Source organism: Rhinopithecus bieti, unplaced genomic scaffold, assembly GCF_001698545.2.
Source record: "Rhinopithecus bieti isolate Rb0 unplaced genomic scaffold, ASM169854v2 scaffold_19482, whole genome shotgun sequence".
In the NCBI taxonomy this organism is placed as follows: domain Eukaryota; kingdom Metazoa; phylum Chordata; class Mammalia; order Primates; family Cercopithecidae; genus Rhinopithecus; species Rhinopithecus bieti.
The window spans coordinates 1,479,829-1,496,677 of NW_016809768.1; the positions used below are offsets into that span (position 1 = coordinate 1,479,829).

A 16,849-nucleotide genomic window follows, 5' to 3' on the forward strand; every position below is an offset into this window, starting at 1 on the left:
CTTGAAGTAAATCAAAAGGAGAAAGTCTTTAATTTTCTACATGAGTGTTTCATGTAGAAACACTCAAAAATCCTTGAAGATATTTGGGCTTTTATAAAGGTATCTTTCTTTCTGAGATAGGCTTTCCTCACATTATTATTTTATCAGAATGGAATAATGAGAATAACTGAAATGAATGAAGATGTTGACGATTATTCCAGAAGTTTTATGCTTATTGCATTCATCTGTAAGAGCGTGGGCCGATCACCAGATTTGATCTGCTGTACTTTACTTACCAAAGTGACAATATGAACAATTCAGGATCACTGTGAAACAAATAGTTATTAAATCATATTCCTAAATTTAATTAATGAAGTAACACATATTCCTAAATTTGATTAATGAAGTAACACATATTCCTAAATTTAACCAATGAAGTAACACATATTGCTAAATTTAACCAATGAAGTAATATTACATTTATTAGTTGAATTTCAGGAATAGGAAGTCATGCCCCTGTTGTGAAGGAATAGTGCATTTAGGGCTGTATGTGGCAGCCCCTCCACGGCCTTGCCTTTCCTGCCGCATCAGCCAGCCCCTCTGCTCCAGGGACATCATCTTCCTAAAGGCCATGCAACTATTGCTGTGGGGACGGGGCCACCAAGCACCAAGAGGAGTGACAAACAAGCAGATGGCATCCAGGAGGCCTTCATGCAGGGGGCGGTCAACAGTGTTTCCCAGCAGTCCTGGAAATAGTGACTGAACCATGTGCTGTCACTGAATCCCACATGGTTAGGATAGGCTGAAGGCAGTTTCATTCTTGGCCACATCCCCAGGACTGACAAACACCCAGCTGGGTTCCTGCCCTTGGTTCCACGAGTTCCCCAAATCCTTCCTTAAACTGCCCCTTAGTCCGAAGACTGTTTGTAACCTGCCACATGGGGAAACCTTCCTAATGGGCCCACCTCATAGAGAGAAATATATGTGGGAAAGAGCCTTTCTCTACTGCTGGAAGTTTCCTAGATTCCACTCCATAGGGAATGAGAAACCTCAGGGTTTCAGGGATGGACATGAAACGCATCATGGACGACTAGTATCTTTCTTTGCTTCTCTTCCATTCTCAGTGACTCTGTTTTCTCATCCTCAAAATCCTAAGTATAATAATTTTTTAGATGGAGTTTTGCTGTTGTTGCCCAGGCTGGAGTGCAATGGTGTGAGCTCAGCTCACTGCAACCTCCGCCTCCTGGGTTCAAGCGATTTTCCTGCCTCAGCCTCCCAAGTAGCTGGTATTACAGGTGCGTGCCACCACGCCCAGCTAATTTTTGTATTTTTAGTAGAGACGGGGTTTCACCATGTTGACCAGGCTGGTCTCGAACTCCTGACCTCAGGTGATCCACCTGCTTCAGCCTCCCCAAGTGCTGGGATTGCAGGCATGAGCCACCATGCCTAGCCAGCTAACTATAATTTTGTGGTACCAAATGGACCAGATGGAGCTATAAGATAATGAGGTTTTGTCTTCAAAGTTTTAAAAGTACCACACTTGAATGTGCTTATTAATAAATAAAAATCACATTAAATCAAAGTGTCATCATTCTTCTCCAACTGCGCTCTCTCCTCAGGCCACACCCACCCACTAGACTCTGCTAGTTCACTCTCCAGTCACCCCCAGCACTCCATGAGCCTCAGAAAGGTTTCGTGTTCAAAAGACATTGTCACCTCCCAGAAGTCATGGGGATACTGTCCCACCAAGTCCTAAAAATGATACCCTCTTAGACCTAAACGTTTATTTAGGGGAAGGCCTATCCAGAATTCTCTGGGCTGGAGGGAGGTTATGGGAAGTCACACCTAGAATTGGAAAAAAAAATAAGGTAGCCAGTTCTGAAGACAAAGACTTTTGCTTCCCTGTCAAAACGGCCAAGCAGGTCTGACAGAAATTCTAGGATAGTGTTTCTCAGTGGAATTGGCCAAGGGCATACCTTTATCCTTAAAGAGCACTTCTGTACTCCTTTTACTCAATTTGGACTGGTAAATTTTCATCTGACCCCCCCCCCCAAGTTTGAAATATTTGGTAACATGCACAAATGAAGGATAGAAGTTTTTTATATAAAATAAGTTTCATAATAAAGCAAACTACTTTTGTAAATAATTTTGCAATGGGGTAATTTTGGTAAAAATAAAACCAAATTATTAGAGAAAAATTTGACCATTTACATACAAATAGTCGATGGTGCTAATGATAAATTATTAGGTTTAATTCAAAGATCTCTACAGCTTAATACTTTACTACTCCAATTTGAACCATTATTTTAGGTAAAACGAGGTAATATTGTATTTCTTTAAAGAAATCCATTAAGTAATCATTAGTTAATTGAGGCCTAATTGACATGAACTCCTGATGCTTTTCTGTAATGATTAAAGCAAGGGGCATGGTTATGATTTTCTTTTTGACTTTGTGTCTCTTTAGTGAATGAATTCTCTTCACTCTGCTGGCCTCATTTTTTTCCTTAAATGAAAATGGGAAGTAAAGCAAGCGTCTTTGATGTGCACATCCTTACTGTATATTTTAAATAAAGTTCAAGTCCTGGAATTGTGACAGAAATGTTCTTTTTTTATTCTTTCTCTTCTCTAGCAACAATTAGATATTCCCATACCCAAGTATTTTTTGAAGGAGAAGTTGGAAGTAATAAAAGGAAGAGAGAAAATTCTTGCTCAGATATTAGCCGACAGCGGAATAGATACATCTGACATGGTTTGTATATCATTTTAACAAACATTAATCCATCATCTGTGTAACTTCCTTTTTCTGCTGCTCCTAATTGTGTGAGCAACACGTAGGTTATTTTCAGTTTGAGGGGAGAATAATCCCTCCCTCCTTGTTGTACAGTGCATAAGAAGTTGCATAACTTTTGGACCTACCTTTGGTGATATATAATCATTATTTTTCAGGAGCTTAGAAATCAAGATCAAAATGTATGTTTTGCTACTTGAATCAGTATCTGTTGATTATCAACTCAGTCTAATGTTTCATCTCAAATTCATGTAGCTGAAGCTAGAAGCTAAATGTTATTCATGTAAAATAATTAAGTGCTAACGTAACTTACTAGGAACTTGAAAGTTACTACCCTTTCTAAAAATGTTGATTGGCCTTTTATAACTGCAGGCTGAGTGGATACGGTTTGGCAGTGTCCCCACCCAAATCTCATCTTGAACTGTAGCTCCTGCAATTCCCATGTGTTGTGGGAGGAACCTGGTGGGAGGAAATTGAATCGTGGAGGTGTGTCTTTCCTGTGCCATTCTTGTGATAGTGAGTAAATCTCACAAGAGCTGATGGTTTTATAAAGGGGAGTTTCCCTGCACAGACTCTCTTGTCTGCCACCATATGACATGTGCCTTTCACCTTCTGCCATGATTGTGAGGCCTTCCCAGACACATGGAACTGTGAGTCCATTAAACCTCTTTCTTTTGTAAATTGCCCAGTCTCAGGTAAGTCTTTATCAGCAGTGTGAAAACGGACTAATACATTGAGTGACACTTAGATCATCTTGAATGGATTGTCATTGGGGGAAGAATAATCCATAAAGATCCCTCCTGGGAAGCAAGGAGCAAAATCCATTTAGTTCTGTGTCCTGATACCTCTTTTGTCCCAGGATTTTTGCAGCTGCATCTTTTTCCTGTTTCCACAGATGTCTTAGTCCTGACTCTCATGACCACCTCTTGGATTCTTGTAATCATCCCCCATGCAGCCTACTGGTGGGGAGTCTTCTTCCCACCCTTTCCACAGGGCACTGTCCTATCTACCTTCTGGCAGGTCTGCCTATACATTTCACTAACTTACTGCCTCGCCCCTCTAGCTAGCCTTCATGGCCTAAGCAGTAAGGCAGCACTTGTCCATTCAAGCTGGGACACTCCAGGGTGAAAGGGGCACTATGACTAACTATGCTGAGGCTGCAGCTGCAGGCCGGGATCCCAGGGTAAACCAGCACCTGCAGTCTTTCTACAGATAGCCCTCATTGGGTATTGCCAGCCTGGGTGATGGTGTTAAGGAAGATTCATTCCAAGTATATGCTGAGGATGGCAAGAGAAAAAAGTGCCCTATGTGCCTGCCTCAGAAGACAGGTGAAATGCATGCCCTATATTTGCCAGCCCAGTGCTGTCTCTCATTTTCCATAGGCATGTTCCATGCTGGATAGAGGACTTGTTCTTCTCCCTTACGTACCTGCTTATCAAAATGCTACCCATTCTGCAGAGCCTAACTTGATACACCATCCTTCAAGAAACCTTTCCTGACATACTGGCTTAGTCCATTTTGTGTTGGTATAACAGAAAACCACAGACTGGGTAATTTAAAGACAATAGAAGTTTGTTTTGCTTATGGTTCTGGAGGCTTGGAAGTCCAGTACTGAGGAGTTGCATCTGGTAAGGGTCTTCTTGCAGTGTTATAACGTGGCAGAAGGAATCACATAGTAAGAGAGCAAGAAGTGAGGGGGTGAGCTTATCGTTTTAGCAGGAAGCTATTCCCTGGATAACAGTATTCATTCATTTTGAGAAGAGAGGCCTCATCACCTTATCACCTCTTAAAAGTCCCACATCCCAACACCGTTGCATGGGGGACTAAGTTCCTAGCGCACAAACTTTGTGGGACACATTTAAACCATAGCAGCCATTCAACTCAAGATGACCTCTCCTTCCTGTGCCCCTGCTCCCAGCTACTGGCCCTTCTTTTACATTATGAATTCCTTGAAGTCCATTCCAAAGCCAACTTACTTGGGGGTCAACTAGCCATGCTTTCACCACTGGGCTCCTGTGTCTGTGCTTTCTGTCCATGCATGAGTCAGGGCAAAGCACTCACACTGCATTTAGTTCCCCCCAAAGGAATCCCTTTGCACCAAGCAGTGATGAGCACTGCAGAATTACTCAAGATTTTGTGTTGGAAAATGGAGAAGGGAGATTACAATGCTCTCACTACAGGGAAATCCTAAAAATGCCTCTTTGCCATTTCTCCTGCTCACTGTTCCTCTTCATTTGTTCTCAGTCACAACAGTCAGGTTTCTTTGTTCCTTCAGCATCCAGCTTTGGCCAGCTCCTATCACCTCCATTGGGTTAAGCATTTCATCTCCACCCCAGTCTCATTTCACATGTGCCAGGGGCTCACAAAACCACAAGGACTTCCCTGCTGCGACTTCCCCATGGCCTTTGGTGTCTCACAAGACCCCTTTCTTTAAGCTACTTATATACAATATATACCCCAGGAAGAATATTATGTATATATACACACACACAATATATAACCCAAGAAGAATTTTGATGCATGAAAATGATTGTCCATCTCCTACATTAATATCCACTGTGGGCCTCCTTAAATGCTTACAAATGTTTGACATGCTGAGTTCCCCACTCAGAATGCCTTAGAATTATTTGATAATGGCCACGCCTATTTTCAGAATGACAGCCTAGAATCTAAAGGAAAGAAGTACAATACTAACTCATGTTTGCTGGGTACCATATGTTAAGTTCATCATCTCATTGAATGCCAGAATGATACTTATTCTACTCTGACTTGACAAGTGCATTATTGAAAATGTGTGCTCACTGCAAATTTGAAGCACTGAGATCTTACTGAAAACAAAACTCAGAGGGATTGTTCTGTGAAAGAGCTTCCTCACAAGCAACCATATTCCTCGTGCCATATTGAAGAGTAGTGGGTGGCTTCGTGGAAAGAGGGTCAGTCTGTTCAAATTGGCTCCTTCTCTTACCCACGGGGCCTTACATAAGCTGCCTTACTTCTTTGACCTTCAGTTTTCTTCAGTCTTAAGTAGTCATAGTAATACCAGCCATGGAGTTTGCTGCTCTTGTGAATATGATGAGCATGCACACAAAAAGCATCTGACATCTACAGGTTCTCAATATACATGTACCTTTCCTCTCCTTCTCACTCCTTCCTGTGCCCCCAACCCTGGCCTTGTTACACAGAGGAGGGATCATCCTGGCAGCAGTGGCCCTGGTGACAGCACCCCACACATGAGGCCTCAGCACCTTCACCTTGTCCTGCTGTGGCAACCATTGCTGCCCTCTGAGGCCTGGAAACAGGCTTCACCTATGCTTTGGTGCTTTTCTTTTAAATGTATTTTAAATTCTTTTAGAGACAGAATCTTATTCTGTTGCCCAAGACACAGTGCAGTGGCATGATCATAGCTCATTGCAGCCTCCAGTGTCTGGGCTCAAGCGATCCTCTCGCCCCAGCTTCCCAAGTAGCTGGGACTGCAGGAGTGTCCCACCACACTCCACTAATTAAAAAAAATTTTTTTGTGGAGATGGGGTCTCACCCCTTTGCCCAGCCTGGTCTTAAATTCCTGGACTCAAGTAATCCTCCCACCTCGGCATCCCAAAGTGCTGGGATTACAGGTGTGAGCCACTGTGCCTGGCCTCTTTGGTGCTTTTCTGACTCCAGTGATCTGTCCCTTCTGCTTCCATCCGTGCATGGACATCCCCTGAGCCAGGCCACATGAGCCCCTCTTCCCTTGCTGTGGGGCCTCTGCAACAGCACTGGGGCTTCCTGATGAGCCTGCTCAGAGTTCACACAGGCCTCAGCTGCACCCAGAGCTCACAGAAGCCCCGGCATGTACCCAGAGCCCACACAGGCCCCAACATGCACCCGGAGCCCACACAGGCCCCAACATGCACTCGGAGCTCACACAGGCCTCACCTGTACCCGGAGCCCACATAGGCCCCAGCACGCACCCGGAGCCCACGCAGGCCTCACCTGCACCCAGAGCCCGCAAAGGCCCCAGCACGCACCCGGAGCCCACACAGGCCCCAGCACGCACCCGGAGCCCACACAGGCCCCAGCATGCACCCTTAGCCCTTTGTTCTTGTCCCTCTTTCCTCAAAAAATGGCACAGCCCCTCGCTTAACTTTGTCTCCACGTAAGCCATATGAGATCTCCCAAAACATTTTACTTACCAGCCCTGATTTTTCTGTTTTGCTAGTACTCATCGTGTTTGAATGTTTTAAGATGCAAGTTTATAGACAGTGGAAGACTTTTCATATCTAAAATTCAATGCCCTAAAAATGATTTTGTTATCAGTCGTATTCACTGGGTCATTCTGTAATTGATTTTAACATCAGCATTTTACTTCATCTATATTTTAAATTTTAAAAGCTCATATTAGAGGTATATTTTCCATTTCTATGTTTCCCCTCTTAAGTTAATGAAATATTGATAGCAATTTCAAGTTTTACTGAATCAATTTTATTGGCATTTTTAGTAGAATTTGCTGCCAACCTAAAATATCATGGAGCTAATTAGTATTTTGTGCAGAAGGATAAAGGAAAGTCATGAGGTCCTTAAATTTGGGATCACTGCATGAGTATGGCATGTTATCAAAATATACATCATTCACTGGAGAAATGAACAGTGTTCAGTGGTTCTCACACTTGTCATCAACCGTGGGGACTCTGAGCAGGATTGTGTTTGAAGTAAGCGTGTGATACGTCTGGGATCAATTGATGTGGTTAACATGTTCAAACATTGGTTTCCCTTAACTGTTGTTTGCAGAAATACCCTGTGAAGAGTATCCCTTTGGACCAGGCTGTTAAATTAATACAGATTGCTGAGAGGGCACGGCAAGGTCGCCTAAGGGCGTTATTCATGAAGCAAATCTATCTACAAGAATACAGAGCAAAGCAATCCAAGACGCTCGGCAAGAAAGTGACAGATGCCTGGGCTGCTGCACTCTGCATTCAGAAGGTGCAAACCTAGAGCTCCTGGAGCTGGGGGTACAGGGTGTGTTATACACTAAAGATGCATCCCAACTTCGGGGCTGAGCTTCAAAACTCAAACACCAAATCCTACCCTTATAGAACTGGATTACATTCCAGAAAGATTTATTAACTTACCCTGGGGAAACCATTAGCTAAGCTTGGTCATATTTTCAAATATTTACTCTGAATAGGTATTAAACTCAGGGCATTTTATTCAAATATTGTTAAAGACCATTGGTAATTGTTGAAATGAATGTTGCTGAAATGCAGTGAGGATATAAATCCTTAATGGATTTTTGGAATGCATTCACACACAGATATATAATTACAGAAGGGGGAGCAGGCCTTAATAGCTTCCAGAAACATGCAGCAGCCATCACTAATAACCAGTACATCAGTGTCCCTTCTGGAAGGAATCCGTAAGGTTTCCTTTCCTTATCAGATAAGCACCATGGATTTGTGCCCCATTTTTTTTTTTTTTTCAAATAGAGGCTAGGGTTACTTACAGGGAAACGCAGCAGATGGCAATGTGATACAAACTAGCATTAGGTTTCAGAGAAAATAAGTATAAGGACATAAAATTAGGCCAGAAGATGAGGACTCTTTGTCCCTAATTTTCCCTGAATAGGAATAGGAGAAGGTGGTAGGGAAGGATGGATAAAAGACTGATTTCTTTCGGGTTTCTCTGGGAATATTTAAAGTTTTAGCATCCGAGTTAAAAGCTTGAGTTGTACAGTTCTTGGAGGTTACTATATTTCCCCACATTACTTTGGAAATTTTTCCTTTAAAACCATGAAGTGCCATCCTTAGATCTAACCTCACATTCCTCCTACCTAGAAGTTCCTCTTGAAGAAACCAAGGTAAAGGAATCTCACTAATAACAATTATAGGTCAGTTCTATGGTTCATTCTTTTTAACAATTTTTTTGCCTATGATCACAGAAGAAAAAATATTCTGTCAACACACGCATGGACAACCTAGAGCTTAGGATTAGCTGGCATTTTGAGATGTGCAGTTTATATAGGAGAAACTGCAAACCATGTTTTCTTTATATTTGTGTGTATTAAACAAGTAACCATTTGTTTGTTTTTAGGTTTGGCGACGTTTCCATCAATGTAAGAAAACTGAAAAACTGAGAGAAGAGGAGATGATCTTCCTGGGTATGGTAAGTTTTTTTTAAGAGATAGCATCCAGTTTTCTTAAAGACAATAGAATATGGGAGACTGTGTCTTCTTTAGAGAGTTTTTGAGGGAAGAAAGGAAAGAAAAATATATGATTTAATGGAATGGAGTCACCCATATGGTACAGAAACCTGCTCAGGGAGATCTGAAGAGGTCAGAGTTATATCCATTTACATATTTCTTTGCAAGATGCGGAATGCTATAGATGTGGAAACAGACTAGGAGCTATTCCTGTCTGATGTGAGCAGTGCACACCATTATATTAGTATGGACGGTCATGACAGTGGGTTTGCATTGATACAGCAGGCTGTTTTTGTGTTTTTTTTTTTTTTTTGGTGCTGGTGATTACTGAATCATAGAGTTGGAAAGATGGATTAGTTATTGATTGTCACATAACAGTGTTACCACAAACTTAGTAGCTTAAAACACCAATTTGTTGTCTCACGGTTTCCAAGGGCCAGGAATCTGGGTACACCTTAATTAGGATCTCACAAGGCTCCAGTCAAGGTGTCAGCAAGGGCTGAGGTCTCATCTGAGGATCAACCCCAGAAGGGCCTGCTTCCAAGCTTGTGTGGTTGCTGGCAAGATTCTCTTCCCTGTAGGGCGTCAGATCCTGGGCCACAGTTCATGCCAGCTGTTAGCTGGAGGCAGCCCCCAGCTCCATGCCATGTGGGCTTCTCCATATGGCAGCTGCCTTCGTCTAAGCCAGCAGGGACAGAGGGGCTGCTCAGAATCTTATGCAAATGATCACAGAAGTGGCATCCCATTATCTTCACCCTATCATATTGGTTAGAAGCAAGGTCTGGGGGCCACCCACACTCAAGGGGAGGGGATTACATGAGGGAAGAGGACCAGGAGGCGGGGTCACTAGGCCCGTCTTAGAGTCTGTCTGCTGCTAAAGATTTTTCTGCATGCTTTGCCTCATCGAGTGCACGGCATCTGAGGAAGGCTGACTTGTCCTCTGCCCGAGCCCGTCCTGAAAACAGAACCTCTGCCTCCCACAGGAGCCCATTCCCTTTCATTAAACTGCAGTTGGCCTCCCTGCAGATCCCACTGCCAGGCTGGGCTCTGTCCCCTGCAGTAGCTTGGAATGTGTCCTCTTTCCCTTTCACATGACAATCCCTTCAGCACTTGGAGACAGCTGTCAACCCCCCTGAAGCCAGTTCTTTGCAAAGCTCATTATGACCAGAGAAGGGGACCAGTCAGTCCTGGTGGGGCTCTGTTGACCTGCTCAGTTTTCATTAAAGGACATTGTAATTTTAAAAAGAAAAGAAAGCCCGTTTGGGGCTTGTTCCAGCATTGACCTAAGTGTGTTCTGGTGAGCTACTTGGCTTGATACCCCCTATCCAGTGCCCAGGTAAAAATGTCGAAACAGGAACATTGATAAACAATGACTCGGTCTTTGAAAATGCTAATAACATACAGAGCCCTGGTGAGACTAATCAAGAAAAGAAGAAAAAAATACAAATGTATGACAAATATGTATATATGTGTATATGTATATTTACAAACACATGACATATATACACACATACATATATATGACATATATGTGGTCATATACACAGTATACAATGACCACAGGCACTAGCAAGTTAAAAACTATTAGGTGATGTCATGAACAATTATGGTCACAAAATAGAAAATACTGAACAGAGAAAACTGCCTAGGGAAGTATGAATAGCAAAACTGACCAAAGGAGAAAAAACCTAAATAAAACAACCATGCAGCAAATGCTGAAAAGATCTTCAGAGTCCCTCTGTTAGTTTGGGTCCTGTGAGAGCAGAGGCTGTGGTGGAATTAGGCACGCAAGAGATTTAGTGGGAGAATGTCTGTAAGGAATAAAGGGAGGGCGCCAAAGAAGGCAGGAAAAACCCTCAGATCATGACGCAGGTCGGGCGGCTGGGAAGCAGGCACCAAGGAATGAGGGCTGAGAAGGGGGAGTCTCCCCGTGCAGCACAGTGCCCATAAGGAAACTTAAATCGCTTTTAAAAATCCATGCTAGCTGGGCGCGGTGGCTCAAGCCTGTAGTCCCAGCACTTTGGGAGGCCGAGACGGGTGGATCACGAGGTCAGGAGGTCGAGACCATCCTGGCTAACACGGTGAAACCCCATCTCTACTAAAAAATACAAAAAACTAGCTGGGCAAGGTGGCGAGCGCCTGTAGTCCCAGCTACATGGGAGGCTGAGGCAGGAGAATGGCGTAAACCCGGGAGGCGGAGCTTGCAGTGAGCTGAGATCCGGCCACTGCACTCCAGCCCAGGCGACAGAGCGAGACTCCGTCTCAAAAAAAAAAAAAAAATATCCATGCTAACAAAAGAAAAGAGACCCAGTAAGGATGACACTCAGTTTGGGCAAGGACCCAGTGGCAAGTACAATCTCAGGGACTGCTACTGAGGGTTTAATTGTCCACCTTTCTAAGTTCAGTTTGTCTCATTACAAACATACCTTCTTTCTCCAGTAGTGCCAACCCTGGAATTTCTTCTGCTCCCAAAAAAAAAAAAAAAAAAAAAAAAAAGCCCAAGAATATTGGAGCAAAATGATACAATATATAATCATTCAATATTAGTATAATTTTAGAATGTAAGAATTGGTGCCCAGAAATAGTTAAAATATTCACCATTATGCTATCTTTAGAAGTGATGTTTTAGAGTTATCTACATATTTTGAGAAATGTAAAATATGAACACCATGATTCTATTTTATTAATTTTGCTTAGTCTTACATCTTTCTGCAATAAACATGTGTTTTATGTCTAAAAAATTACAGATAAAATACATGTTCAAAATTATGTCAGAGGGGGAAAAGACATCAATCATGACTTAAGTAATTTGTAGCTTTTAAAATTGTACCTTAATCAAATAATAGTCAATTTGAAATACGTTTTTCCAATTCTATGTACTTAACAAATATATACTTCAGGTAAGACAAAAATCAGGATTCTTTTCTTTTCTGTCTATAACAGTGGACACAGTGGAAATGTCAGAGAATAATGTAAGAAGTAAAACAAATACAACATTTTAACCAATGTGAGGATATGGTTTTCTTTCTAATCTTTTTTTTTAGGTTTCAGTGTTAATTTCTAATACTGCCTTCCTCTTCTCACTTTCAGGGAAAATAAATAAAGTGGTCACCACTATGTGGTTGATACTTTAAATCCTTTTGTTCTGTGATCAACCATAAACCTAACGATTTAAGCCATATTTTAATTAAGTCTTCTTGTATAAATATTCAGTTTTCTTTTGGGGGATTTTAGGATTTAAAATAAATTAAAAGATTTTGCCAGTGGTATTAAGTATAACTAAAATATAATTTAGTTCAATTTTCAGGATATTGCCATGTAATTTTCATCAGTTTTATAATGGCACATTCTAAATGACATGGCAAGTTCGTTTAGTTTTAGAATAGTTTACATTTTACTGTGGCCCCTCGTCATGCATTGCTCCTCCTGCAGTCATGGCCTCTCCACATGGCCTTTGTTGTTCACACATAATTATTTTGCTTGAGGAAAGAGTTCAAGTCCATGTTCCAGAAACTTGGAACTGCCTAGTTTCCTGGTGGAGGGGCATGGTCTTACCATATCTGTGTTTGTAAACTCTCAAATTGTGGTATCCAAGCTTACTGCCTTAAAAAACAGGAAATGACATCAAAAGAGCAGATATGATTTCAAAAATATCTTGATTTTATCACCTACATTCTTGATTTCTGTTTGATCTTTGTGTTTCAAAATAAGCCAACATTTCCTTTTGGAAATTGGAACCCCTTGGGACCCAGCCCTGTCCTTTACTTTTTAGTTGTTTAGGTGTGCTGTCAGAATCCAGTGGGTCACAATGTCTGCAAGTTGTTAAAAATTTTTATGATTTAGAAATTCACTGGGTGGAATATTATTCAGCTATAAAAGAGAAGGAAATTCTGACACGTGCTGCAACATGGATTAACCTGAAGGACATTATGCTAAGTGAAATAAGCTAGTCACAAAAAGACAAATACTGTATGATTTCACCTATATGCACTATCTAAAGTAGTCAAACTCATGAAGGCAGAAAGTAGGTGGTGGTTGCCAGGGGCTGGGGAAGGAGAAAAGGGGAGTTGTTGCTTAATGGATACAGAGTTTCCATTTTCAATATGAAAAAGTTCTAAACATCTGTTGCACAATAATGTGAATATAGTTAACACTACTTAAAGGCACACTGAAAAATAGTTAGACTGGTATGTTTTATATTATGTTCTTTTACCACAATTAAATTTGTTTTAAAAAAATTCACTGGCATGTTGAAATGTATACTGAAATGGTTCTGTATAAATCATGGCTCTTAGCTAGTGGTCAAAATACAAAATAAAATTACATGAGATTCTACTGTAATTTCGTTGAATCTAAGATATCATCAATTGTAAGATGCATCATTATTTTTAGTTGCCATTAAGAAAAAAGCTGCTGCCAAATAAGCCAAAACACAACCCTGATTGTAATACACATCCATCCCTAATTTCAGATATGCTAAACTATGAAAAATGTGCATATTAGAATTAGTGAAATGGGGTAAGTGGTGTCTGTCTTATTAGGAGAATATTAACAGTTTTTAAAATTATAATTATTGACAAGGTGGTGATGAGATGCTCATTCTTAACACAAGGAGTTAAATGGACTCAGCCTTTCTGAAAGCCAGTTGGCAAGTTGCCACAGGATGGTTACGATATTTATATTCTTCATCCTTAAGTTACATTTCTGTCTTAAGATAATCACCAAAAATAGAGATGTGTGTGCATAGCAGTTCCTGACAGTGTTCTTTTTAATAGTGAAAAAATTGGAAATAACTTATTTTAGTATTCTTACAGTATGTATCTAGTTAAATAATTACAATGTTAAATAATGTATGATGTCCCTGTATAATGTAGTGATATGCCAGCGTTAAAAAGTATGTTTCTGACTAATTATGACTACCTGAAAATGCTCAAGGTAAAAATTCAGGATTTAGAATTATACATGTTATGTGTATAATTCTAAAGTATATAGATTTCAACTAAAGTGTAAAGACTTCAACTAAGTATATACAGGCATCCATGCACATACAAAAGAAAGAAAGAAAATATGCCAAGTCTGAATACAGCTGATGTTTTAATGTGTGAGCTTTGGGAGATTTCTTTTTTGTCTGTAATCATCACATTTTCTAAAATAGTCAAATTTTACTTTGTTAATTAGAAAAAAAACATATTTAAAAGTAAAAACAGCTCACCAAAATGTCAGAATAGAAGCAGCCTGACTTCACTCCCCACAATAGAAAATCAAAAACGAATATCCAGCACCAAGATTATCACCATCAATGTCCCATAACTCAAATTTAAGGATGACATGACCTCCAGGGCCACAGAGAAGTAAAAAAAACTCTGAGCCGATAGTAAGAAAATTAGACTTCTGTATCCACAGTGCTCCTGCCCACAATCTGCCAGGCACCTCATGTATGGAAAATCTCCCCCAGACTCATGGTTTCTACACTGGAGAAAGTGAGATCAAAGTAAACAACCAGCTTCCCCATCTTGGATTCCCTTGCAGGAGAACTATCCCTGCCTCAACCTACAAGAAGCATCATGAGTATCTGTAGGGATAAAAACCTTTTAGGGCAGCCAGAGACAAAGGGAAAGGCAGGACTAGCAACCCCAGCCCACAAAACTCTTCACTGTATCTTGGCCAAAAGAGATGCAAAGTCAAAATGGCTGTTCAGCAGCACCACACTGTAGAAGGCAGGCTCCACAGGTCCCTCGGGCACAAACCACTAGCCAGCCTTCCTGCATAGCAGGGATATCCCCCTTTGGGACCTTCCCCACTGGGACAGGCAGCACTCCAAACATTTGCTAGAGCTAATGCAAACCTGGGCTTAAGGTTCCATACAGTACTGAAAAGGAGGCAGTGACCTAGCAATAAAGGAAATTCAACAGGTAAATTGTAAAGAACCCCTAAGCAAACATATGAAAGGGAAACCAAAACAATCCAGACAGAAAAGACTAGAAAAAATAACTAATTCTTCAATGACAAGACATAGACATACACCAACAAGAAATAACAGCCAACAGGAAATGTGATCTCCTCAATGAGACAAAGCAAGAAGCCAGTGACTGACCCTAATGAGCTGGCTACATGTGTGCCATCAGATCAATAATTCCAAATAGCAATTTTAAGGAAACTCAGCCAACTCCAAAATAACACAGGAAAGCAATTTTTAAATTTGTCAGAGAAAGTTAACAAAGGTATTGAAATAATTTTTAAAAATCAATTCCTGGAACTGGTAAATACATTTGCTAGACAGAAAAATACATTAGAGGCTCTTAACAGCAAAGTGGATCAAGCAGAGGAAAGAATCAGCTTGAAGGCAAGCTATTTGAAAATACACAGTCAGAGGAGAAAAAGAATGAAAAGGAATGAAGAATACCTACAATATATAGAAAATTACCTCAGAAGAGCAAATCTAAGAATCATTGGTATTCAAGATAGAGTTGAAAAAGGGCAGAAGCTCATTCAAATAAATAATAACAAAATATTTCAAACCTAGAGAAAGATAAAAATATCCAAGTATAGGAAGGTTAGAGATCACCAAACAGGTTAAACCCAAATAAGACTATCCCAAGGTATATAATAATGAAACTCTCAAAAGTCAATGACAGCAATGGGAGTCTAAAAGCAACAAGATAAAAGAAGCAAATAACATATAACGGAGCTCCAGTTTGGTAACAGACTTCTCAAAGAAAACCATACAAGCCAGGAGGGAGTAGAACAACATACTGAAAGTTCTGAAAGAAAAAAAAAAAAAAACCTGTCAACCAAGAATACTGCACTCAACAAAGCTGAACTTCAAACATGAAGAAGAGATAAAGTGTTTCCCAGACAAACAAAATTTGAGGGAATTCATCACTGCCAGACCCATCTAACAAGAAATGCTAAAGGGAGTTCTTCAGTCTGGAAGAAAAAGACACTAACATGCAGAAAGAAAACATTTAAAGATCTAAAAGCCACTGATAAAGGTAAGCATACAGACAAGGCCAAATTACTCTAATACTGTAATTGTGGTGTGTAATCCACTCATATCTCTAGTAAGACTAGGAGACTATCAAAATTAACAATAACTATAGCAGCTTGTTAAGAGACAAGTAATATAAAAAGATGTAAATTGAGACAACAAAAAGTCAAAATATGGGGAGATAAAGTGTAGTTGTTTTAATTTTTTCCTTTATTTCTATGCCTTTTTTTGTGATCAAAGGTAAGTCCTCATCTGTTTAAAATAACTTATATGATTTGTTGTAAGCCTAATGATAACCAGAAAGCAAAAACCTACGATAGATACATTAAAAATAAAAAAGCAATTAATTAAAACATATTGCCAGAGAAAATTACCTAAACACAAAGGAAGGGTATAAGAAAGGAAGAGCGGAATTACAAACAACCAGAAAAAAAATGTAAATGGCAGTAGTACATTCTTACCTATCAAAAATAACATTTAATGTAAATGGACTAAATTCTCCAGTTAAGTGATATAGAGAGTGGCTAAATGGATTTTAAAAATTAAAAGATCCAACCATATGCTGTGTACAGGAAGCCACTTTCACCTATAAAGACACACATGGACTTAAAGAAAGGAATGGAATAAGATATTCCATGCAAGTGGAAAAAAAGGACAGGAATATGTATACTTCTATTAAATAAAATAGACTACAAACTGGCCGGGCGCAGTGACTCACACCTGTAATCCCAGCACTTTGGGAGGCTGAGGTACGTGGATCATTTGAGGTCAGGAGTTTAAGACCAGCCTGGCCAACATGGTGAAGCCCCGCCTCTACTAAAATTACAAAAATTAGGCAGATGTTGTGGCAGGCGCCTGTAGTCCCAGCCACTCAAGAGGCTGAGGCAGGACAATCGCTTGAACCTGGGAGGTGGTGGCT

At 40.5% G+C, this 16,849-nt stretch overlaps 1 protein-coding gene across 1 annotated transcript in view; it reads left to right on the plus strand.

Annotated features, from left to right (window-relative positions):
- The window catches only part of DRC11 (dynein regulatory complex subunit 11), a 172,333-nt gene that overhangs the window by 11,064 nt on the left and 144,420 nt on the right, over window positions 1-16,849 (plus strand). Inside the window, 3 exon segments of the mRNA XM_017890381.1 lie at window positions 2,609-2,728; window positions 7,535-7,726; window positions 8,834-8,905. Coding sequence (XP_017745870.1) covers window positions 2,609-2,728; window positions 7,535-7,726; window positions 8,834-8,905 — 384 coding nt within the window.